Raw genomic sequence first — 24,560 nt, 5'->3', positions numbered from 1 at the left:
GAGAGCTCTGGAGCCAAAACAAACTACAAATCCCAGGATTCCAGAGGATGGAGCCATGGCATTTAAAGCAGGGTCAGACCACATTATTTCTGCAGTGCAGATACAAGCTTAGTATTTTATTTTGTTTTTTTACCATTCTGCTTTGTTTCAAAATGATCATGTTAATTTTATTGTATGTCACCCTGAGATCTTTAGGGCAGGATATTAATATTTTAAAAAACAAATAGTAATTACATTCAGGGTGTGCTTTTCATCTCTTTTGTGGCTAGGCGCATGAAGCATGTGGACCCATGGAAATTGATTCCGCCTTGAATACAGTCCAGACTCTCAAAAATGAACTCCAGGATGCAAAGATGGCAGCTATAGATGGGCAGTTGAAGCCCCTTCCAGGAGAAACGGTAAGCTAGAGAGGATGGGATCGGATGCTTGTGATCTATCCTTGTGCCCTTCAGAATAACTATTCCATATGTGAAGTTGAAGGCTTTCATGGCCGGCATCCATAGTTTTTTGTGGGTTTTTCAGACTATGTGGCTAGAACATGGCTAGAAACTCTGCTAGAACATGGCCACATAGCCCGAAAAACCCACAAAAAACTAACTATTCCATATATTTGAGATTACCAGTATTTGTCCCATTCTCTGATCAGCCAACAATAAAACTGTAAAGGCTGAGGCAGATAAAAAGTCCAAAGAAAACTCAAATAGCCATTGTGTAAACTGAGATCAACTAAGAGTTGGCCAATGTGATGCAGTGGTTTGAGCCCTGGATGACGCCTCTGGAGACCAGGGTTCAGATCCCCGATTGGCCATAGAAAACCACCTTGCAGAAGTCACATACTCTCAGCCTCAGAGGAGGCAATGGCAAATCCCTCCTGTACAAATTCTGCCAAGAAAACCCCATGGAAGCCCATACTCTTTCAGCTTCCAAGGAAGGCAAGGACAAATTCTGCCAAGAAAACCCCGTGATAGGTCCACCTTAGGGACTCCTAATTCGAACCCTGATCTCCAGCGTCGTAGTCCAGCACTCAAACCACTAGGCCACGCTAGCTCTCCTTGGTTCATGTTACTATTCTTTTTCTCCCTTCAGCTTGAAAAATGTGCCCAGGACCTGGGAAGCACATCAAAGGCGGTCGGTTCCTCCATGGCTCAGCTGCTGACGTGTGCGGCCCAAGGCAATGAGCATTATACAGGTAAAAAAAACAACCCACAACAGCTTCCCAGGGAAAGCAAAGTTCTTTATCATTGACGGCTTGTGATCTGTGGCAGATGGGTTATAACCAGCACACTGGGTCCCTTTGTGCTGTTTTTGGTTTCTCAGGTGTGCCCCCCAAAAATGCATTCAAAATATTTGTATCAACCAGAGCCTGGGATGTTGTCATCGTTATTGTTTAAATAATATTTTGTTTGCTAATTGGGGAGCACCATGTTAGGAATATTACTTTTTAGTGTTTTTAAAAAATACAGATACACCTCAGTTAAGAAAGCAAGATGTGTTCCAGGGCATTATTCCTTGAATGGAAAATGTGGTACCAGAGCCAGGGATTGCATGGAAAGAATAGAGAGAAGTTCCTGAAAAAAAAAAAAGAAGAGCTTTTTTCCATGGTCCAGGAAATAATACATTCCAGGAAACTTTTTATCCAGAACTAACTATATGCTTATGTGAAATGAAGTGCAATGAAGTCTTGGATAAGGAAACAAAAGCATCTTGAACCTTCTAGAGACCCTTTGAAAGCTTCTTCCAAAAATCATCCAGAGATATCTGTCTTCTTCCACCAGCCTTCTTTCTGATAATTTCATTTTGCTGACCAAACTTTACGGATCTGTGTGTTTTTGTTTTGTGTTTTAACATGCTGGGGAATAGCTGGTAAAGCAAATATATCTATTTTTCCTCCTCTTTCTCTGTTTTTTGTTCACACATGTTCAGCAAGTAACTCAAAGGCAGCCGCTGTTTACCTTGCCTGTTGTTGGCATGCAAACAAAGCAAAAGTAGAATCCTCTAGAACAGAATCCCACTTTTTCCCAGCTTAGGTTATACTGTTTTATTATTGTGGTTCCCAACTTTTAGTCTTCTGTTTGTTTTGGACTTCAGCTCCCAGAGGCCCCAGCCAACTTAGCCAACAGTCAGGAATGATGAGAACTTTAGTCCAATCATTTGAAAGACCACAGGTTGGGAACCACTGTGCTGTTTAATGAAGGCATGTTGCTGCAACCTGACACTGAAAGGGTGTATCCACATGGCAGAAGTAAAGCAGTTTGACACCAGTGCAACTGCCATGACTCTGTCCTGAAGAATCCTGAGATTTGTAGTTTGGTGAGGCACCAAAGCTCTTTGATAGACCAGGCTGAACACTTCCCCAAACTGCAAAGATTGGAGGGGATGTGGACATAGTGTAGTTTGCCATGGGTTAGCAGACCACGCTTTCTTAGCCTCAGAGGAACTCAGTGGCGCAACCCTCCAAATCAATGATTTCCAAACTTTGGCCTTTCCAGTGTTTTGAACTTAAGCTCCTAGAATCCCAGGCCATTAGCCAAGATGGCTAAGTCTTCTGTGAGCTGAAGTGCAAAACATCTGAAGGATGAGAGTTTGGAAATCACTACTCTAAATAAATCTGGCCATGAAAACCTTAGGAGAGTGTTGCCATTAAGCTGGAGTATACCCTAAGCCATGAAAGAGGAGCAAGGTTGGCTCAGTTAACCAAGGTCTCGATGCCTTCTTCATACAGGGGTTGCGGCCAGGGAGACGGCTCAGGCGCTGAAGACTTTGGCTCAGGCCGCCCGAGGCGTTGCGGCATCTACCAGCGATCCAGCTGCGGCACATGCCATGTTGGACTCGGCACGGGATGTCATGGAGGGCTCCGCCATGCTTATCCAAGAAGCCAAGCAAGCCTTGGTGGCTCCTGGGGATGCTGAAAGCCAGCAGAGATTGGCTCTGGTGAGAGCTGGAAAGGAGGAGGCCTTAACTTTGGTTTATTTATATCCTGCCTTTTCCCCAGTTTGGGATTCAGTTATTGCTGTTGTGTATAAAATTTGAGCCAGTGGATAGATTCTAGTACAAGTTGAAAATCCCTTCTCCAAAATGCTTGCGATCCAAATTGTTTTGGAGTTGAGATTTTGTTGTTGTTGTTGTTGTTTAGGATTTTAATAATGTTTTTGTCTGGTGAGCCGCCTTGGGTCCCATTTTGGGGAGAAATACAGCATAAAAGTTAAATGGATGGATGGATGGATGGATGGATAGGAGTTTTGGAATACAAACAGCCTAGTTCATAATTTTACTGTATTTGTGGGGTTGGAGAGAGATGCTGCTGGAAAGAGATGTGTGAGGATCTGTGAAAAAGATGGAGCCCAAGCACAGCCGCCTTGAATCCTCTTTTGGGAGAAAGGTGGAATATAAATCCCATGAATAAATAAACTAAAACAGTGCTTGGCCATGAATCCATGCCTCCTGCCATTTCACAGACCCTTGCTTTTCTCTCCAGTCTTGCAAATACAGTGCACACTATGCTACTTGCTCAAAAGGTTTTGGATCTTGGAGCATTTTGGATTTTTGGATAAGGGATGCGCATCTTGTATTATGAAATGTCCTTTTCCCTTGGCTGCATTGTGTAGAGGTTGCATTGTAGGTGCCTTGCAACAAAATACCATGTTTTGTGCATGGCCAGTGAATTCCTTTGGTTTGTCTTTTGTCTTTCTTTAATCTCTGTGTCTCCCAAGGTGGCCAAAGCTGTATCCCATTCACTGAACAACTGTGTGAACTGTCTCCCTGGCCAAAAGGATGTTGACGTGGCCTTGAAGAGTATTGGTGAATCCAGCAAGAAGCTGCTTGTGGAATCGGTGAGCTGTTCCAGTCTTAACAACAACAATGCATTTTCTAAAAACTGCAAAGCCCTCTCCAAATGAAATTTTCTTTCAGTCCCAAAATTTCTGGCATGGCAGTAACTTAAAACTTCAACTAAACATTTAGAAGTAAGAGTTTAGGCATCCAAAGAAAAGAGGGAAAGCAGAGTGACCGAGAAAATGTGAACCCAGCAAATAGGAAGAGTTCTAGATGGGAATAATTTTCAATGTCTCTGTCTCCAGTGCTAAAAATTTTGGGAGTGAAAAAAGATTTCATGTGGGAGGCAAAATCTTTATCTGGAGGGACAGTGCCCTTATTTTGCCCCCCTTTATCAGACAAGGGGAATTGGAAGTATAATCCGATGGCAATCTGAACGCAATCATGGGGTTTAACGTTATTGCGTGATAACCCACTACATGCAAATTTGGGCAATGGGAAGTCAGTCTGAACACAATCATGTGGTTTTACATTATTGTGTGGTAGATTGCCACACACAAATTCGGGCAATGGCATGCTATTTTCAGGCAGGCAAATGCAGTGCATATTCACGTAATTGCACGAAACTAGCGACTTTAAGTGAATGTGTTCTGGCCCCACTTTCTTTTCATTCGAATTTAAGAGAAATTCCTCCTTTTTGATAAACGACCCTATCTGCACTTTGTACCTCTAAACAAAACCTGCACATCAGCATCCTTCTTAGCAGAAGCCCTTCCTTTGAAACATCCTCCTATGAAGAAATATCTTTCTTTTTCTCCTTTCTCTTGCAGCTGCCTCCCAGTTCCAAATCATTCCAAGAAGCCCAGAGCGAACTCAACCAAGCTGCTGCCGACCTGAACCAGTCGGCTGGGGAAGTGGTCCATGCCACGCGAGGCCAAAGTGGGGAGCTGGCAGCCGCCTCTGGAAAATTCAGCGAAGATTTTGATGAATTCCTTGATGCTGGGATCGAAATGGCCGGGCAAGCTCAGGTGAGATGGTTTTAGCCCCTGACTTGGCGGCTGGTTAACCACTTTGAATGTCTGGCAGGATGGAAAAGTGTAGTATAAATGTGAAATATAGGTTGCATCTATCCTGCAGAATTAATGCAGTTTGGCACTACTTAAACAGCCATGGCTTCATGCTCTGGAATGTTTGGAGCTTTGTGAGATATTTAGTCTTTGTGATTTTTTGGGCCAATCATACCCAAAGCCCCCCAAATGTGCAAAAAACTACCCCATCCTACAGAATCCCTTGCACAAAGCCCCTTGAATGCACAAAAGCACATTGGGAGAAAACTCATCCATCAATCCTTTCATTTTTCCTCCATTTTTTTTGTCAAAATGGCAATTGGTGACCCATCTTCACTTCTGGTCACTTTTTTGGAGGGAAGAAAGAAGAATGTGAAAGGATTTTGGCATACTCCTGGAGAGTACAGCCTTCCGGACATTTGAAGCATAAATTGTCTTTCCCACTCAGTTGTAGTTGCAGCTTTGTTGCTGCTGCGACAGATAGACACCAAAATTTGGTGGCAGAATAGTTTAGGAAGGCTATAGGTTGCCCACCCATCCTTTAGGCTTCCAAACCTACCTTACTGCTTTGCATTGAGGTTGCTCATCACCATTTGGTGGGGAGAAAATGCACCCATACTGAATCTCTCTCAAACCTTTCTGCTTGATGGAGAGAGATCCAGTGTTCCCTTGTCCCCCTCTTACATGACTCCCCTCTTTGTAAAATGGAAAGGAAAGCTTTTCTCAGTGCACAATGATGGTCACCATAATAGCTCTGGACTCTGCCCTCCTCTTTACCAGTGTGCTTGAGGATTGCCAACTCAAATGGTACCGATTTCAGAAGGTACCTTTGTCAGCATGGCTATGATGAGCTCTGTTACCACTTACCAACGATCAGCAGTGTGTAATGTTTGGGGACCTCAGCTTTGCAGCCTGGAATGTTGTGCAAAGACTCCCAACCCATCCATCTTTTCTCTCTAGCTTGCCAGAATCCCCGCTGGGTTTGCCCACTTAAGGCGGTGTGCCATCTTTTTTTTGTCCTCCTCGCAGAAATGATATGCTTATTAAGCCCTTGCGGCGAAAGACACGCAAAACCAGCAGGGATGATTTCCCTGCTGCTTTGAGCACATGATAGATTTTCCTTTGTCTCCTTACAGTACCCGATTCCTGCTGTTTGCCAAGCAAGAGCGGGCTGGGTTGTGCCAGGCAGAGATGCCCACAAGCGAACAGAAGCCTTGTTCAACAAGTCCTTTTAAAGATTCCCCCTCCCTTCCCCATCACAGTGCTCTCTGAAGGGTCCCTATTGTTGAAGCCACTTGCTGCCTTCTGTGGGCACCTTTTCCCATTTTGAGTGAACAGAAATGCATATTTCTAGTCTGGCTCTTTCCCTTCTTAGTCTTAATCCAAGACCACCAGATTTGGAGCTGTGAATATATCCCTCTTGCATTCTAGTTGATTTCTCTCCGCACGTGCTAAATTCCCATCCAAATTTTTTCTTTCTGTAAAGACAAAAGAGGACCAGATTCAAGTTATTGGGAACCTAAAGAACATCTCCATGGCTTCCAGCAAGCTGCTCTTGGCTGCCAAATCTCTCTCAGTGGACCCAGGTGCTCCCAATGCCAAGAATCTCCTGGCAGCTGCGGCAAGGTAAGGATGGATGAGGACCAGGTGCATGTGTCAGTCCAAATGGCCCAGAAATGTGGGTTTTTCCATGGCCATTAATCTGTTGTAGTGTACCCACCGCCCCTCTCAAAATGTATTTCATTCATAAATTTTCAACACTTAATGGGACTGCATTTTTTGGTTTGAAAACACACTGAGGGCTGTTACAGACTGCCAAAATAAAGCTGCTTCGGGTCTCTTTGGAGGCATACTATTTAAATGATGCATGGGTCCTAAGAGTCCGGAGGTTGAGCCAAAGCCACACTCCATTCCTAACCACTGGAGTGCTGCTTTGGTGCAGCTTCCAGATTCTTAGGATGCACGCATCATTTAAATAGTATGCCTCCAAAGAGACTCAAAGCAGCTTTATTTTGGCAGTCTGTAACAGGCCTGAGACACCCATGTGCACATTAAGTCAAGATGTCTTCATCTTGCTTTAGAGCTGCACTTCCCAGACTTTGGACCTCCTGAGGTTTTGGGCTTCAGCTCCCAGAATTCATGACTGTTAGCCAAGCTGCCTGGGTCTTCTGAGAGCTAAAGCCCAAAAGACTTGGAGGACCAAAGTTTGGGGACCATTGCATTTGCAGAACATCGTTGTTGTTCCTTCTGGACTTCCAGTTGGCCATGGCATCGCAGGGAGTCATTGCTAGCTAGTTGGCAAAGGGACACTTGGGCAATCATTATTTTGGGGATACTTCTGACTGACAGGAAGGACTTCAAAAGGAAAATTAATGAAGAATTACATTTTCAGCTCAGAGCAACCATTAAATGTAAAGTTGCCTTATGGCAACAATATCTCCATCTTTTGTCTAATCTGTTGGTCTTATAATGTGCCCTGGAAATCATATCTTCCAGGGCCGTGACTGAGAGCATAAACCAGCTCATCACTTTGTGTACTCAGCAAGCCCCTGGCCAGAAAGAGTGTGACAATGCCCTCCGGGAGCTGGAGGTATGTGGCATGGTTGTATGCTTACCATTCTTTTGGGGAAATGGTCTGGGACAGGATAGGCGGGTCTCATTTCAGTGATTTGGGAGGAGATTGATGTTGTTGTTATTGTTGTTGTTGTTGTGTAGACTTACAGCAACCCTAAGGCAAACCTATCACGGGGTTTTCTTGGCAAGATTTGTTCGGTGGGGGGAGTTGACTTTGCCTTCCTCTGAGGCTGAGAAAGTGTGACTTGCCAAAGCCACCCAGTGGTTTCTAGGGCTGAGCAGGAATTCAAACCCCGGTGTGCAGTGTCATACTCCAACACTCAAACTACTACACTATGCTGGTTCTCATTTGAATCAGCCATGTGGATACCAGCCTGATACATTGATAATAATGGATGATTCCCTTTGTCCCTTTAGACAGTGAAAGAGATGCTTGAAAACCCCAATGAACCTGTGAGTGACCTGTCCTATTTTGACTGCATCGAAGGCGTCATGGAAAACTCAAAGGTAGCCATCATGCTAATTTTCTTTCTTTTTTGCATGTTCCTCTTCACAATCATTTACTCTGGCCATTGCTAGGATATTTTAACTACTTTACGTGTTATCGTTTCACTGCTATTTTTTTTTTTTCATTATCTGCACAAAACCACTGTTATTTTGTTTTGAAAAACCCTCTGACTTTGCACAAAAGTAATGGTCTTTGCTCCTCAATGATGTTGTGCAATGAAATTTTCACCAAAAAAAAATCCCAAAATACCCCCAGAATTAGAAAATGCACCAAAAAAGCTCCTTTAACTTCACCAAGTGAGGAATAAACATTTGGAAAGAGATTATTTGCTGGAATTAACTTTTCCTCTCCTTCCAAAGGTCCTTGGGGAAGCCATGGCTGGGATTTCTCAGAATGCCAAAACAGGTGACCTTCCCGTCTTCGGTGAGTGTGTCGGAGTGGCTTCGAAGGCTCTTTGCGGTCTCACTGAAGCAGCAGCCCAGGTAACCCTCAGATTCCTCATTCTTTAAAAAGAATATTTTCTCATTTGATGGATGGAATGATTAAGTTTTCACTCATCTTAGAAGAATTCTAACACTTGCAAAGCATGGCGGTGGAATGAGTCAGATGGGAGGCTTCATGTAACCCTTGGTGGGGTGTTGTTTTTGATGCCCTGCAGTGCTGTCTTGGTCTTGCGATTATGCTGGGCTGCTCCTTTTGTCTTCCTAGTTGGCCATGGTCTCAGCCCTGCTGCCATTTTAGCATGCTCTTTTGTGCATGACTTACACTGTGGACCTTAAAATCTTTGACTACAAAGTGATAAATTATATAGGGGAATCGACACCGAGCCAGTTTAGTGAATGTAGTTTAAAATGGTTTTTCTTTGGCCCTGTCTGTATGGGCCAAATAAAATAAAACCAAGGTCACAATGAGGCACCCAGCCATGTGATAGACACTCTCAGTTTTGTGCTGACACTTACGGTGGCACCACCCAGTGGCATGTATAGATAGCCGCCCAGTGATGCTCTGAAGTGCGGAGATAGCAGGGGGATTTTGGGACAGGTCCCGGACCAGAATATTCCAGAAGCAGCCCAGAGTATTTTGACCGGTGTAGATCCAATCATAGATGGCATTGCAATAACCCAGATGGGAATGACCATTGACCATTATCTGCAAGATTCTAGAAATTGTGGGTCAAGTAAGGAACATTTCCAAAATTTCCATTTTGAGTTATTCTTTTGGGGTTGTATGGTACGAATGGATGGGGAATGGGGAATATGAATAAACAGGAAAACATTTTGCTCCAAGAGTGGAAGGAGTTTGGTTTTTTGCACAATGCTTGAATGCCACCTCTGGGAAGTTACTCTGTCTTTGGTTTCTGTCTAGGCCGCTTACTTGGTTGGCATCTCGGACCCCAACAGCCAGGCAGGTCAGCAGGGTCTTGTGGATCCGATCCAGTTCGCCAGAGCCAACCAAGCCATCCAAATGGCCTGCCAGAACCTGGTGGACCCAGCAAGTAGCCCATCGCAGGTAACAGCTTACCTGGTGGAGCGGGGAGGGGGCTGTCCTTGAGAGATTTTGCCGGATCCACTTGGTGGATGTCTGGCTCTTGAGAAGAGGACCCTGGGTTTCCCTTGCCATTTTGCCACAGTGCTAAAGCGATACATCTCCAGTGTGAAGTCGGAGGCTTTCATGACCGGCATCCATAGTTTTTTTGTGGGTTTTTCAGGCTTTGTGGCCATTTTCTAGAAGAGTTTATTCCTGATGTTTCACCAGCATCTGTGGCTGGCAACTTCAGATGCTGGTGAAATGTCAGAAATAAACTCTTCTAGAAAATGGCCACATAGCCTGAAAAACCCACAAAGAAGATACATTTCCAGTTTCACACATGTAAAAGGGAGGCCCTGACATCTCCTGCAAAGGATTCAGGGATGCATTTCTTTGGCTTGGTTTCTCTCTTCACTGTCATTTCCAAAAATACATGTGCAATTTCCTCATCTTGGGTTCCTCATGAGACCAAACCGATGCTTAATCCTCATCCCTGATTCACCTATAGCATCCGTTTCCGGGCCCAGTACAAGGTGTTGGTTATTACCTTTAAAACCCTAAATGGCTTGGGTCCAGCCTATCTTCGAGACTGCCTCCTTCCATATAATCCTCCCTGCACACTTAGATCCTCAGAGAAAAACTTGTTATAGCCTTGTAAAACAAGGCTGTCCACGACCTCCCAGAGGACCTTTTCAGCTATTGCCCCCAGATTGTGGAATGGCCTGCCGGATGAGATCCATCATATTACCACCCTAAATAGCTTTCAAAAAGCTATAAAGACGGATCTCTTTCAGCAGGCCTTTCCTGAATAGTCCCCTGGCCATCAGAAGGAAAATCAAATGCTGACCTCTGACTTCACCACAGTTTATTGAATTGTTTTTAAAGTATGTTTTAAACTCCACACTATTTAATTGTATTTTAAGGGGTGAGTGGGTTGGGGCTTTGGACTGTATATTTTAACCTTGTAAGCCACCCCAATTGCATTTTGTAGAGAGGCAGAATATAAATAAATTTTATTATTTTTTTTTATTATATTGAAAAACTGAAATATTTTTGGGAAAGATTCTTAAATGCAGTTAATATCAGAGTTTGGAAAATTTACCTTTTCTAATAAGCAACCCCCAGAATACCTCCAGCAAGCATGACCAGGGGATTCTGGGAGTTTCATATCCCATTCCAAACTCAGAACTGTTTCATATTTAACTCATAACAGGAAAAAAAATGTATTAATCAAGTTTGGAAGCAAATAGTTACTGCTGACAACCTGGTCATGATCTGCTATGGAGAATATTTGTAGGTTTAGTTAAATCTGGGAAGAGAAGAATTTCCTCTGATAGTTGTGGGAAGAGGTGATGGCACGTTACTGGGTTTTGGAGGAACCATGGACTTATATATAATGTTTTGCAAGATTGTTTTCTGAAAATGAAGATATGTTTGGAATGAACTAACACATTGTAATGTTTGTGATATGCTTTGGCATGTCGTGTTCTCTCTTAACTGATGGATGGATGCATTTTCCTCTCTTTTGGTTTTGGGGTGTGTATGTGTATGTTTGGTAATATCAAAACATAGGCTGCAATCCTATGGTTAGTCTCATTTGAATCAGTGGTAACTTGGTAGTTCAGTTCTGACATAAGTCTTTTAGATTCAAGGAATCTGCAGTGGGTCCTCCACTTTTGCTGGGGTTAGTGGCACAAGACCCCTGTAGAAGAGGAGAAAGAGCATAAAGAACACCTCTAGGAATCTCTAGGTCCTCAAGTGCAACTCCGTCATCAACGTCCACCAGAAGGAAACTGAAGTTGACCATGGGATCTATTGGAAGTTGACCATAGAATCACGCTGGAGGACCCACAAATGTCTAGAAAAGTGTCCAGCATGACACTACGGTCAACATCTGGCAGAATCCTACATGGCGGATGATTGGAGTAGATGACCCTTGAGCTCCCTCTCAACTGGATGACTCCATGATAATCTCAGTGGTAGAAGCTCTTTCCTTTCATCCCTTATTAATTAATGGAACAGCTTCCAGGTGTTTGAACCTGGGCCTTCCTTTGTGCAAAGACACTCCCTCTTATCACCAAGATGTGGTTCCTGGGACTCTTATCCTTATGGATATTTGTTTTTTTCTGCCTTCTAGGTCTTATCAGCAGCCACCATTGTGGCCAAGCATACTTCTGCCCTGTGCAACGCTTGCCGCATTGCTTCGTCCAAGACCACCAACCCGGTGGCAAAGAGGCATTTTGTCCAGTCCGCCAAAGAGGTGGCAAACAGCACGGCCAACCTGGTAAAAACCATCAAGGTAAGAGAATCTTCTAGGCCTGTTGAGACACTTTGGATTGCGTGAGGAACCCCATCACCAGTCAGATGGGTCCTACAGTCTTTCTCAGCTAAATGCTAAAAGCTACCCAGTGGCATTCGTTGTTGTTATGTGGTGACTTAAAAGTAAAGCTATCATGGGGCTTTCTTGGCAAGATTTATTTAAAGGAGCTTTGCTTTTAAGTAATTTTAATTGTTCTTAGTATTAATCTCTGAGAATTAATCTTAAATTAATGAGTCATAAATTTTATATACATGAGTTTTATGAGTTTCATGCTTTATTAATTTTAGCAATAACTGTGTATATGTATGTGTGTGTGTATATATATATGTGTGTGTGTGTGTGTGTGTGTGTGTGTATACATATATACACACACATACACACACACAGAGTGGGCCGTCTCCTTATGCGGGGGATCTGTTCCGGACCACCCCCCCCCCCACGTAAGGGAAAATCCACATATGCTCGTGCCCCATGGGAAACAATGGGGCTCATGCATGAGGCGACGCAGCTGCACATGCGCCATGGCTGCACACTCCATTGTTTATATTGTCGCACAGCTTCCACATAAGCAGGAAGCCCTGTATAGTTCACCCACGTATGGCACAGGCGCACTGTATATATTCTGGTTTATATTTTGATCTGTCATCATCAGTAAATAAATAAATGCCACCTTAAATCCACTTCATTGTTTTCATTTATTCCTAGTTGTTGTTTTTTCTTGTTCATCCCGGAACCCAATTTTATTTTTCCTCCTTAGGCCTTGGACGGCGACTTCTCAGAAGACAACCGAAACAAGTGCCGGATTGCAACAGCTCCGCTGATCGAAGCTGTGGAAAACCTAACTGCTTTTGCATCAAACCCTGAATTTGTCAGTATACCAGCCCAGATCAGCACTGAGGTAATTGGAATTTAATTCTCTGGTGATGTGGATCTTTCCCTTGCAACAGTTCCATTCTGGTGTGATCTACTTATGCATAGAGCTTGGAAAAAGTTTGTTTTATATTTATTTATATTTATTGCTCTGGGCTGATTGGGATCAGGCCAGATCCTCTGGATCTGCATCTGATCCTGCAGGATTGAGTCCAATTCTGCAACTAAGGTTTTGGCCTGCACCCTCTGATCTAGATGACATGAGCCTGGAGGGTAACCCAGACCTTTTGGCCCAGGCAGACAACCCCATTGTGCATTATTTATTGAAAGGTGCCATTGCCATTACCCTTTTTGTCTGTTAATTTTTGAATGGGTTACTGCTGAAGCAGTACAACTTTGTCTCTCCTTTCCGGACCGTTGCAGGGTTCCCATGCTCAGGAGCCCATCCTGACATCGGCTCGGACCATGCTGGAGAGTTCGTCCTCCCTGATCAAAACGGCTCGCTCTCTGGCCATCAACCCCAAGGACCCCTCAACTTGGTCTGTCCTCGCTGGACATTCGCACACTGTCTCCGAGTCTATCAAGAGCCTCATCACTTCCATCAGGTTTGCCTCGGAGGGTGGTGGGGTCTCCTTCTTTGGAGGGTTTTAAGCAGAGGATGGATGGGCATCTGTCAGAAGTGCTTGGATTGTGTCTTCCTGCATGGCAGAAGATGGTTGGAGTCGATAGCCTTTGGGGTCTCTTCCAACTCTAGGATCCTATCATTCTTCTGTGTGTTCACAGTTACTTTGAGAAACATCTGCGGGATGCAGGATACCCTTCTTCTCCAATCCTATCTAGTTGTAATTCTTCATTCTCCCAGACATTCTTATTTTTCTGGTGGTCCTCATAATTATAATTATCATGATCTTGTGAACCACCTTGGGTCCCTTTTTAGGAGAAAGGCAGCATAACAATGGAATAAATAAATAATCACCATCATGCAAAACATGGTTGAAATCTATTCCAAACTGTTTTAACCATGCACCTTTTTTAAACTGGATTGTGACTTAATTGTTTTTTCAGCTTTTCCAAAATAAGTTTTTAGTTAGATTTTTATTTTAAATTTTGTAAACCACTTGGGATTCTGTGCCAGGGGAAAGGCAGGGTGTAAATGAAATGAATGAATGAATAAATGAATCAGTAAATCAATTAACCAAAGTACTAACAACAGCAATGACAATGAAATAAATAACACGGAAGGCCTTGTATTTCTAGCATTGCAGTAGCTTAAAACTTCAACTGAGCCTTTAGAAATAAGAGTATAGGCACCCAAAGAAAAGGGGCAGATAAGAATACAAACACAGCAGTTCTAGGTAGAAACAGTTTTCAGTCTCTCATTCTTTGCAATGCTAGAGATTTATAGAGACTAAAGGAAAATTTTATTGGGGGATTCTTATTATGCGGGGGAATGCCCTCATTTTGCTTCTGTTATAGCTGCACTCCTGGTTTCCTGTTGCTGTCATTCTGATATTTTGCACACTTTGTCCATTCCTGTTATAACCAGTTGGCTCTTGTGTTTTCCAGAGACAAGGCTCCCGGTCAGAGGGAATGTGACCACTCCATTGATGGGATTAACAAATGCATCAGAGACATTGAACAGGCCTCTCTGGCTGCCGTCAGTCAAAATCTAGCCACAAGGGATGACATTTCTGTTGAGGTAAAGCAGGATGCCTTCCTTCGTCTCTGTGCACGCAATTCAGCTGCAAAACCTCAGTTAAAGTAGCTGAGGATGAAAAGGGGAAGGGAGAACCATGGTCTCCGGTGTTGCAGGCCAAGAGATTTTCCCATCATGCATTGCTAACTGCCTTCCAGGTGAGCAAACCTGGCCTGTCTAGGATGCTTAGCAGGATGCTAATTCTTTGCAGATTAAAACATGAAGCCGTGATAGGTTTGCCTTAAATCAGAAATGACTTGAAGGTACGCAATAGCAACAACGATGCTAAAATAAATCCTCTAGTCTTAAAAAGCAGCACAGAACTCCTAATGGAAAAAGTAGATAGATCATAGTGAGTGGAAAAGGCAGGAAGAAGGAATCTTAAAGGACAAGAATTCATATAATGCATAATTTTGGGTAGGGTTATTTTTGGGTTACCCTGTGCATCCAAGTTTCCTTTCCTCTTCTGTCCAGTTAAAAATTGTTGCAATATGTGAGACCCTTACCTTTAGCCAGATAAAAGCCAATCTTAACCAAGCCAGCATTCTCTGGAGGAGCTGGATTACTACACCAGTCTTCCCCTGGTGTATTGGCTGGGGTTGTTGGGTGTTGTAGTCCAGGCACCAAGGCAGGGAAAGTTAGAGCTGAGTTTCGTACCACTGTAAGCCAGCTTCCCACATTAGGATGGTGTCCATTATAAATATTAAAACATATGGACTGCTTTAAAAAATAGTTCCATTTCTCTCTCCATGGGTTTATCCACACGACACAGTTACAGCAGTCTGATACGACTTTTAACTGTTGTGGCTCCATTCTATGGAATCCTAGTATTTGTAATTTGGGAAGGGACTTAGAATTCTCTGAGAGAGAGCTCTCAAAGTACCCCAACCAAATGACAAAGCCCAGGATTCCTTGGGATGGAGCTGTGCCATTTAAAGTGGTATGGAACTAAAATAATTGTACAGTGGAGATACGCCTCTGTCTTGTTGTTGCATTTTTGGGGTCTGACACAGTTCCTTTTCCTTGCTCTTCAGGCCTTGCAAGAGCAGCTGACCTCCGTGGTCCAAGAAATTGGGCACCTGATCGATCCCATCGCCACAGCTGCTCGAGGGGAAGCCGCTCAGCTGGGACACAAGGTAGAGAGATGTTTTGATAGATCTTTCCTGTTGGTACTAACCCCCCCAAAATAGAAAATTTGCTTTCTAATACTATTTCCCTCCATTCCCACTATACCATATGGCTGGGAAATGGGCTTGCTCATTGGTTTCAAGTGCAAAATCATGGCTTATTGTTACGTTAACCTCTTAGGTGACTCAACTAGCCAGCTACTTTGAACCACTGGTTCTTGCTGCCGTTGGCGTGGTCTCCAAGCTGTTGAGCCACCAGCAGCAAATGAACTTGTTGGACCAGACCAAGACGCTAGCTGAGTCGGCTCTTCAGATGCTCTATGCAGCCAAAGAAGGTGGAGGAAACCCCAAGGTATGTGACCATTGATGTCAGGATTGCAGGGTGAAGCTCAGACCCAGTGTTGATGTCATGTGCTGAGGTAGTTGCTAGACTGCACTGATCTGGAAGCAACTGGGTTTGGGGTTGAGGACAACTCCTGCTTTCTCCATTGCCATTTTGAAGATCATTTAGTGTATGGAAAGACCAGCCAGCAAATATTTTAAATAGCTATAATTTCCCCATAGCATTGTACAAACAGTTTTTGAAACAAACGTGTGTGTGGGCTTACAAAAAATACAAGAAATTTGGTATCTGTTTTACTAACGAGAGAGAAGAAGTTGTAATGTTTTCCTCTTGTATCCTTGCTGTCTCCTTCTTCCAGGCTTCACATACTCATGATGCCATCACAGAAGCCGCCCAGTTGATGAAGGAAGCAGTAGATGATATTATGGTTACTTTGAATGAAGCCGCCAGTGAAGTGGGCATGGTGGGCAACATGGTGGACTCCATCGCTGAAGCCATGAGCAAGGTGGGCAAGGGTCACCTTGGAGTATCAATTTCCAGTCATCCCTCCACATTTATGGGTTAAGCATTCATTTATTTGATTAGCTGTGGATTACTGTAATAGCCTCTGCCACTGAAAAAAAGTATGTTCTCCCTAGGTATCTGTAGGTCATCCAGTGCAATGCTGTGGTCAACGTCTGACCATAGAGTCATTCTGGATGACCTACAGATGCCTAGAGATGACATTTCTCTAGGTGTTTGTAGATCCTCCAGCAAAATTCCATGGTCAACGTATGACCATAGAGTGGCACAGAAGGACATACAAATGCCCAGAGAGAACACTCCTTGAAGCATTTGTATGTCCTTCTGTCCTTTGCTATGGTCAACATCTGACCATAGAGTCGTGCTGGATGACCTACAGATGCATAGAGAAGTGTTCCTTCGGGCATATATATATTTATGATTTTTACACTTTCACAGGGAGGGAACCTTCAGTGTTGATTTTAATGTATTGGCAGCCATCTTGTATTGGTAGCTTTATTTTGTTAGCCTGACTAGCAAAATGCCTGTTGTAATAGGTGAAGTATCTGTGTTGCAAGGACCTGGGTGGCAGATGCGAATCTGGGTGTAGAGACGGAGGGCCATCTCTGGCCACTCAAGTCACAAGCATCTCATCTTAGGCTGCATCTTCTCTCTCCTCCTTTACCCATCTACCTTTATTTCCCTTCACTCTCCCACAATTATCCTGTTTTATTTTTAAAAAAATATCCGCAGAAAAATTTATGCAAACTGGTTATTTCATAATGCCATTCTTTATTTGCACAACTCAGGCCAGTTGATAAGAACTTTCTGCAGAGCTTTGGAAAGTTACCAAATTTCCTTACCTCCACCATCTTCCTTTTGTAGTCCAAAAGCAGCAGCTTTTCCTGACGTCTGTTTTGCATTTGTAGAGATATAGCCTTAGTCTCCTGCCTGGGCTAGATGGCTAACTTCCCCCCTTCCTTCTCCTTGTCTCTTCCCCCTTCTTCCCTTCCTGCCCTGCAGCTGGATGAAGGCACTCCGCCGGAGCCCAAAGGGTCCTTTGTTGACTATCAGACCACGGTAGTCAAATACTCCAAAGCGATTGCAGTAACAGCCCAAGAGATGGTAAGAGAAGAAGGTTGTAGACCCACCAGAGAGAACAGGAGCACCTCTGAAAAGGATGGTCTTCATTTTGCCAAGGATGAGGGATAGCACCCCAAAGCAAATTCAAGAGCAATCACAAGTCAAATCGATTTTATACCTTTTGAGATATGGATACACTAGGGCTGCAGCACAAGGCAGACACTCATCTGACCTCTACTTTCTACCGCTTCTTCCCATTGTACAAACTGAGTCCTTTTGGCCTTGGTCCATTTCCCCCCATTCTGGTGTCATCCTCTTTGGACAATGCACAGCCCAAAACCTGGTTCTGGTGCAAGGAGTCCAGATGATGTCAAGTATGTTTCTCACAGGGGTATACCTACATTAAAATGAATTACCTGTTGCTCCAGAGCTTACAGAAATATCCATAGATGTCTGTTCCTGCAGCATGGTGGTGGTCTGCATGGGTGGCCCATTGGGCCAGCTGGCACATCTGCCACCACTGTGGGTTCTTTGTTCTGAGGTCAGAATGAGTCACCCAGCTTGTGACCATTGCTGGACACCTCATTCTGATCTCAGAAGCAAGTGACCCGCAGTGGCTGACATGCTGTGCAGCCAAGTGGGACATCCGTGAAGACATCTACCGTGAGATGGAAATGGAAAGTCAGGTTGGTGCGGCTGTAGGGCCAGGATACTCCAGGCTGCCTCTGAGTTATCCTGGCCAGTGCAGACAAGGCCTGACTTGCTACACACACATCAGTCATGAGTAACAATCAGGCAACCCTTTCCTGTTCTGTGGAAAAGTAGAAAATTACAGCTGTGGCTTCTTATGAAGCATGAAAGTATTTGGATTCCAGCTCACTGCTGTAATTTCTAGGAGGGCATTGCGTTGACAGGGCACAGACCACCGCTCAGAGAACACAGTCACATCCACAAGTGTTGACGCAATGTCCTTTTCTTCCTTGTTTCTTCCAGATGACAAAGGCGGTCACTAACCCAGAGGACTTAGGAGGACTCGCGTCACAGATGACCACCGACTATGGGCATTTGGCTTTCCAAGGACGAATGGCGGCTGCTACAGCCGAACCAGAAGAGGTTTGCCGCAAATGTGTTGCCTTTTAATCAATATGCATTGACACTGATGTAAAATCAAATGTACACATGGAGAACCTCCATTTTTGGTTCCTCCATTTCTGTCCACCTTCTGTTCGCCAAATCCAATACATTACCAAGTTAAACCATTCCTCTCTTTGATGATTGAGCTGTTGCGCATGCAAAACATCCTTTGCCTTTTGGATTAGAATATATTCTACACCCGTAATAACAGACCTATGAAAACCAATAGGTTTGGTCATGGCTGCCATTGATTTCTCATAGCATTCCTAAACCATGGTTTTTTGTTTACTCCGTAATGACACCTTATAAACCTCCCCAGGGAAAAGCTTCATTGCAGGAAAAAATAGCAAGGAAACAAAGGTGTGACAAAGCTTACAAAACTGTGTTTCCTTTGTCCAGGTTTACTAATAACATGCAATGTATTTCTTGTCATCCTCTTCTTCCCCTCCACCCTCCATTCCTCTCCACCAACCTCTTGGCTCTCCAGATAGGCTTCCAGATCAGGACACGGGTTCAAGAACTTGGACACAGCTGTATCTTCCTGGTCCAGAAGGCCGGTGCATTACAGATCTGTCCAACAGACAGCTACACCAAACGGGAACTGATCGAATGTGCAAGAGCGGTCAGTGAGAAGGTGCGTGCTGCCGCACTTTGACAAAGCTTGTCATGGAAGATAAGTTGAGACCTCAATGGGTTGTATGAAGCTTTATTTTAGGAGAACTCTTTTGGAAAACAAGGTTCCTTAGAACAAAGTTCTGCTCACTTCAAGAAGAGATGCAAGTTATATAAAAAGTAGTGCAGCTCTTTCCCTGTACATTGTTCACTATACATTCTGCATCTGAACTGAAAACATCCCTCAGCCAGGCAAAAATGGAAAAGAACAAAGCATTCAGTCCTTGAATTTTAACACCTGGAAAAAATTCATTCTTCCTTTGCCAGAATGAAGTCCTAGGCTGCATCTGCACTGCAGAAAAAACGCACCACTTTAACTTCCATGGCTCCATGCTATGGAATTCTGGGATTCATGGTTTTGTAAAAAGCTTAGCTTTCTCTATCCAAGTGCTCTGGTGACACAACAAACTACAAATCCCATGATTCCAAAGCATTGAGCCGTGGGAGTCAAAGCAGTGGCGAACCACATTATTTCTGCAATGCAGATTGAGCCGTACTCAATCATCCATGGCTTAGTCATAACTTAAATCACAAATGACTCGGTTGAAGATGCCTTACTGTATTCCTCTGCATCATGTACCAAGTTGGGCCTTTCCTTTTGCTGCCTCCACCTTGTGGAATGATCTCTGCGTTGCAATCTAGAGTATATCCACAGTTGATTGTTACAGCTATGGCTTAAATTGCCATGGATGGCTCCATCCTATGGAATCCTGGGATATGTAGTTTGGCAAGGAACTTTGGACTCCCCTGCTAGAGGTTTCTAATGCTGTACTTGCTATAACTGTGTATTGTATGGATACATTCCTGGTAGACTTCCAATGTTGGGTATCTTTACTTCCAGTGTGAGACGTATTTTTTGGCTCACTAATTTCCTAGTCACCATCCTTCAAATTCCCCTGGATTTCTCTCTCTGTCTTTACTTTGCGAACAAAGATTCAGGAAGGACTTATGATCCCACGCTTTCTACAAGCGCGTGGATGACTGAAAAGGCCGATCTGAGATAAACAAGTCTGGTTGCAGAAAGCACAGCAGAAAGTCTCCTTGGGTGATGTTTCCAAGTTGTGGTTCTTTCTGCGTTGTCATTTCTCTTCGAGACTCGTTCTGCGTGAGCTTTCAAAAAAGGCTGCAGCATTGTGGATAGTGCGTCTCCATGCCTCCCGATGTGAGGCCAGGGCGGACCGTTGTTGGTGATCAATTTGGCCAAGCCTGAGAAGTTGTTTCAGGGAGTCCTTGTATCTCTTCTTCGGAGCGCCCCTCTTATGCTGACCCGTGGCGAGTTCACCGTAGAATACTATTTTTGGGAGGTGATGGTCCTCCATCCTAGAAACCTGCCCAGCGCAGCTGTGTCCTCAATAGCATGGCCTCAATGCTGGTGGTCCCTGTTTGCTCAAGGACAGCAACATTTGTCACATAGTCAGTCCAGTGTATATTTAGAATTGTGCGTAAACAGCGCTGATGAAAGCGTTTGAGGAGTCATAGGTGTTGGCGATAGGTGACCCATGTTTCAGACCCATAAAGGAGAATAGACAGTACAATGGCTCTATACAAACTGATTTTTGTGCTTCGCCTCAAGTGTTTGTTACTCCAGACTCTTGTGAAGCCTTCCGAATGCACTATATGCCTTTGCTAGTCTGCAATCAATCTCTTTATCAATCTTGGCATCGGAGGAGATGATGCTTCCCAGGCAGGTGAACTGCTGGACGGACTTAAGCATGGATGTGCCTACAGAGATGGGAGGATGGTAGTGTTCTTCCTGTGTGCTGGCTGGTAGAGAACTTCTGTTTTTTTCAGGCTGACTTCCAGCCCAAAGAGCTCTGCAACTGTTGCAAAGCAGGATGTTAGGCACTGCAGAGCTGCTTCCATATGGGCAACAAGGGCAGCATCGTCAGCAAAAAGCAGCTCACGGACTAGATAGTTTAGAGTCTTAGTGCAAGCCCTCAGGTGGCTTAGATTAAACAGGCTACCATCAGTTCGGTAGCGTATATAAATGCCGTCTTCTTCTTCGAGATCTGCCATAGCCCTTTGGAGCATCATGCTGAAGAAGAGTTAGAGCGAGAGCACAACTTTGTTTCACACCATTAGTTATTAGAAAGGGCTCCGAGAGAGCTTGCTGGCCTTCATGTAGCAAGATAATCATTTTGAGGAATTTGGGGGGGGGCATCCTAGTCATACCAGGATCTGCCACAGACCTTTTCTACTCACAGTGTCGAAGGCTTTGGTGAGGTCGACAAATGTTACATAAAGTCCTTTGTTCTGCTCTCTACATTTCTCTTGCATTTGTCTAAGGGCAAATACCATATCTGTAGTGCTCCTATTAGCTCTAAAGCTGCATTGGCTTTCAGGGTGAAGTTCTTCTGCAATAGCAGGAACTAAGGCCCTTCGGTTGTGACCTGTCTGGCATGGGAGGCCCTACCGGCGGCTATTATACCACCACCAGCATAACTCACAATTTCATTAGGGTACGCAAGCCTCTCCCCCATGACAAGGGGGTGTCAATGGAGAAGTCCCCTGGATTATTATTATTATATCTATTTGTATCCCACTCTTTTCCCAAAACTGGGACTCAGAGCGGCTTCACAGTATTTAGAAACAATACAGTTAAAAACATAGAAATGTGATACATTAAAACAGAATCAAATTGTTAGAATATTAAAATAGGTTACTTATTAAAAGAATAAAAATACTGTTAAAAAATAAAAATACTGAATTTAGTAATGTTAGTGAAATATATATGTGTATGATATTTGCTTTATTACTGATATGTTGTTGCTGTTTTGTTTGCTTAATTTCATTGTATTTCATGGGTTTTAATACTACAATGTCATTCCATAAATTCTGGAATGAAAGTGTCTTAATAAAAAATCAACTTCTTGGTCTAAGATGGGATGATGGAGATCTCAAGTCAAAGGCCAAGGTCTGAAGACACTGAAACCTTTCCTTGGGCTATTCTATTGTGGACCAGGAGAATGAACGCACTGCTGCTTCTTTTAGATTGTACGCCATAGGCAGGCTTTTATATTCTTGATTTTACTTGGTTTTGTACAGTGCCGTGTAGATTTATGGCGCTTTATAAATAAAATTAATAATAATAATAATAATAATAATAATAATAATAATAATAATAATAATAATAATCCTTTGAGACCTGATCAAGGAAAGCCATTTTAAAGCTCTCCCCTTGAGAAAATGCATTTCCCTGGCCACAAAACCTGGGACCTCTCTACAGCTTCCTCTGTTTGCCATTTTTTGGACAGGTGTCACTGGTGCTGTCAGCTCTTCAGGCAGGGAACAAAGGCACCCAGGCGTGCATTACAGCAGCCAGCGCCGTGTCCGGCATCATTGCCGATCTGGACACCACCATCATGTTTGCCACGGCCGGAACACTGAACGCCGAGAACAACGAATCCTTTGCTGACCACAGGTCAGTAGGGGCAAGAATATGCAAGGGGCACAAGGAGGTAATCCAGCGTTGGTCTGAAAGATATGCTCAGAAAAGCAACATGAGCACCATGTGGTAGACTATCTCAATAATAATAATAATAATAATAATAATAATAATAATAATAATAATATGCTCATGTATAAAAATTGACCCCATGAAACTGGGTCAGCTTATCCATGGGTCAATGTAAGTACTATATTTCAACCCTTCTCCTTCTTTGAGTAGAGTGATGAAAGTAAGAGGTTATTTCATCCTGGGAGCACCCAAAAGAAGCACCTGCCAGACATTGACCATAGAATTGCACTGGAGGACTTACAAATGCCTGGTGAAATGTTCTCCCTAGGAATCTCTAGGTCCTCCAGGCCAACACTGTGGTCAATATCTGTCAGACATTGACCATAGAGTTGCACTAGAGGAGCTACAAATGCCTAGCGGAGTGTTCTCTCTAAGAATCTCTAGGTCCTTTGGTGCAATGTTTGGTTAAAGTTAACCATAGAGCTGCACTGGGGGACCTAGATATTCCTAGAGAGAACATATTAATCAAATCCGTGAATAATCAAATCTGCAAAAATCAGAACCACAAACGTGGAGTGTATGAATAAAATACATATTGGTCAATACATTACTTTCTTTTGTCCATTATACTTCCTTTTCTTCCAGTCTTCTTCCAGCCATCTATTACAATGTTTGACTTATCTCAGATTCCTCTTTTTATGTTTGGATTCTTCTCCTTGATTCAAGTAATAATATATGGGATATGTTTGAAAACATTCTCAATCTATTTATATGCCCTATCGTCACAAATATCATTCTATACCATTCTTCTTTTGGAAAGAGAGATTTAAAAAATCGAAGTGATACCCCATTAACACTTTTCTCAGCTTCTTTATAAATCATGATCCTCCTCCAGCCCCCAAACAGCAATGTTTTCAGGAGGAAGGGATGGTTTTAAATGGCTTTCCACTATTTTTTAATTTTGCAGTGATTCAAAAGAAAACATAAAACTGTCTCTTTTCTGGAACAAAAGGCTGTTGTGGGAGAAAAGCCCAATAAACCAGACAGCTTTGAAAAGCTCTAAGGCGCAGCTCACTTTTGAAATGTTCCCGCTTTCTCATGTCTTAATGCTCTGTGACTTGTAATTCCACATTCATGAAAGTTTTCTGCAGAAAGCCTCCAAAAGCCGTCTGGGGGATTTTAAAATATCCCCCATTTCTTACCATCTTGGCTTCTTCTGAAATTGCATTTTCAGTTTTGGAAGGGATATTAAAAGAAACAACAAGAAGATGTGGGGGAGTGTCTTTCCTTCTTTCTTTCTCTCTTTTCTTTCTTTCTTTCTTTTCTTTCTTCTTTTTTTTTTTAGAAAAATATACTTAGTCATTGGATTTATAATTAATAATGATATAATTCTATTCTGGGCACAATAAGAGAAGCGTTTAACCACATTGTTGTATTTTCTCTTAGGATAATTATAGGCAAGGGAAAAAGTGGAGCCAAAAATATCTTTGATCAGTAATCCAGGAAGCTGCCTTAATTTCCTTTTGCCTAAATGAAATTCCCTCCCCACCAGATACATGCACATATATTATATATATGTGTGTGTGTCTGAGTGCATTTATGTTATGTTCAGACACACACTATTTTAAGTCTAATTCTTATTGTTTTACACTACTTGAACATCTGGTGCCTCGTGGCTGCAAAGATATATTTGATTCCCATCCCACGTGGCTATAATTTTATTGCTGTCTATTAGAAGATATGAGCCAGAGGGCAGAATCTAGTAGAGGTTGAGTCTCCCTTATCCAATATGCTTGGGAGAAAAGGTATTTTGGATTTTTTTTTTCTTATTTGGGAATATTTGCAGATACATAATGAGGTATCTTAGAGATGAGGCCCAAGTTTAAATATGAAACTCATTTATGGTTTGG

At 43.2% G+C, this 24,560-nt stretch overlaps 3 protein-coding genes across 5 annotated transcripts in view; 2 read left to right on the top strand and 1 right to left on the bottom strand.

The window, feature by feature from the left end:
* MINDY2 (MINDY lysine 48 deubiquitinase 2) overlaps positions 1 to 24,560 on the bottom strand; it is a 689,230-nt gene that overhangs the window by 40,340 nt on the left and 624,330 nt on the right. The gene's annotated exons all lie outside the window — the stretch shown is intronic.
* The window catches only part of MYO1E (myosin IE), a 568,767-nt gene that overhangs the window by 24,776 nt on the left and 519,431 nt on the right, over positions 1 to 24,560 (top strand). The gene's annotated exons all lie outside the window — the stretch shown is intronic.
* LOC121932583 (talin-2) overlaps positions 274 to 24,560 on the top strand; it is a 44,341-nt gene continuing 20,054 nt past the window's right edge. For both annotated transcript variants that reach the window (XM_042471354.1, XM_042471353.1), the window contains exons 1-21: positions 274 to 398; positions 1,087 to 1,189; positions 2,723 to 2,931; positions 3,711 to 3,830; positions 4,602 to 4,799; positions 6,325 to 6,464; positions 7,335 to 7,428; positions 7,830 to 7,919; positions 8,280 to 8,402; positions 9,286 to 9,429; positions 11,585 to 11,746; positions 12,525 to 12,665; positions 13,061 to 13,242; positions 14,204 to 14,336; positions 15,368 to 15,469; positions 15,642 to 15,812; positions 16,162 to 16,308; positions 17,328 to 17,429; positions 18,381 to 18,500; positions 19,009 to 19,155; positions 22,448 to 22,614. In XM_042471354.1, coding sequence (XP_042327288.1) covers positions 291 to 398; positions 1,087 to 1,189; positions 2,723 to 2,931; positions 3,711 to 3,830; positions 4,602 to 4,799; positions 6,325 to 6,464; positions 7,335 to 7,428; positions 7,830 to 7,919; positions 8,280 to 8,402; positions 9,286 to 9,429; positions 11,585 to 11,746; positions 12,525 to 12,665; positions 13,061 to 13,242; positions 14,204 to 14,336; positions 15,368 to 15,469; positions 15,642 to 15,812; positions 16,162 to 16,308; positions 17,328 to 17,429; positions 18,381 to 18,500; positions 19,009 to 19,155; positions 22,448 to 22,614 — 2,903 coding nt within the window. In that variant the 5' untranslated portion in view covers positions 274 to 290. The remainder of the gene's footprint in view (positions 399 to 1,086; positions 1,190 to 2,722; positions 2,932 to 3,710; positions 3,831 to 4,601; positions 4,800 to 6,324; positions 6,465 to 7,334; positions 7,429 to 7,829; positions 7,920 to 8,279; positions 8,403 to 9,285; positions 9,430 to 11,584; positions 11,747 to 12,524; positions 12,666 to 13,060; positions 13,243 to 14,203; positions 14,337 to 15,367; positions 15,470 to 15,641; positions 15,813 to 16,161; positions 16,309 to 17,327; positions 17,430 to 18,380; positions 18,501 to 19,008; positions 19,156 to 22,447; positions 22,615 to 24,560) is intronic.

This window comes from Sceloporus undulatus, chromosome 6 (genome assembly GCF_019175285.1).
Source record: "Sceloporus undulatus isolate JIND9_A2432 ecotype Alabama chromosome 6, SceUnd_v1.1, whole genome shotgun sequence".
Classification (NCBI taxonomy): domain Eukaryota; kingdom Metazoa; phylum Chordata; class Lepidosauria; order Squamata; family Phrynosomatidae; genus Sceloporus; species Sceloporus undulatus.
This window is presented reverse-complemented; position numbering and strand designations above follow the sequence as displayed.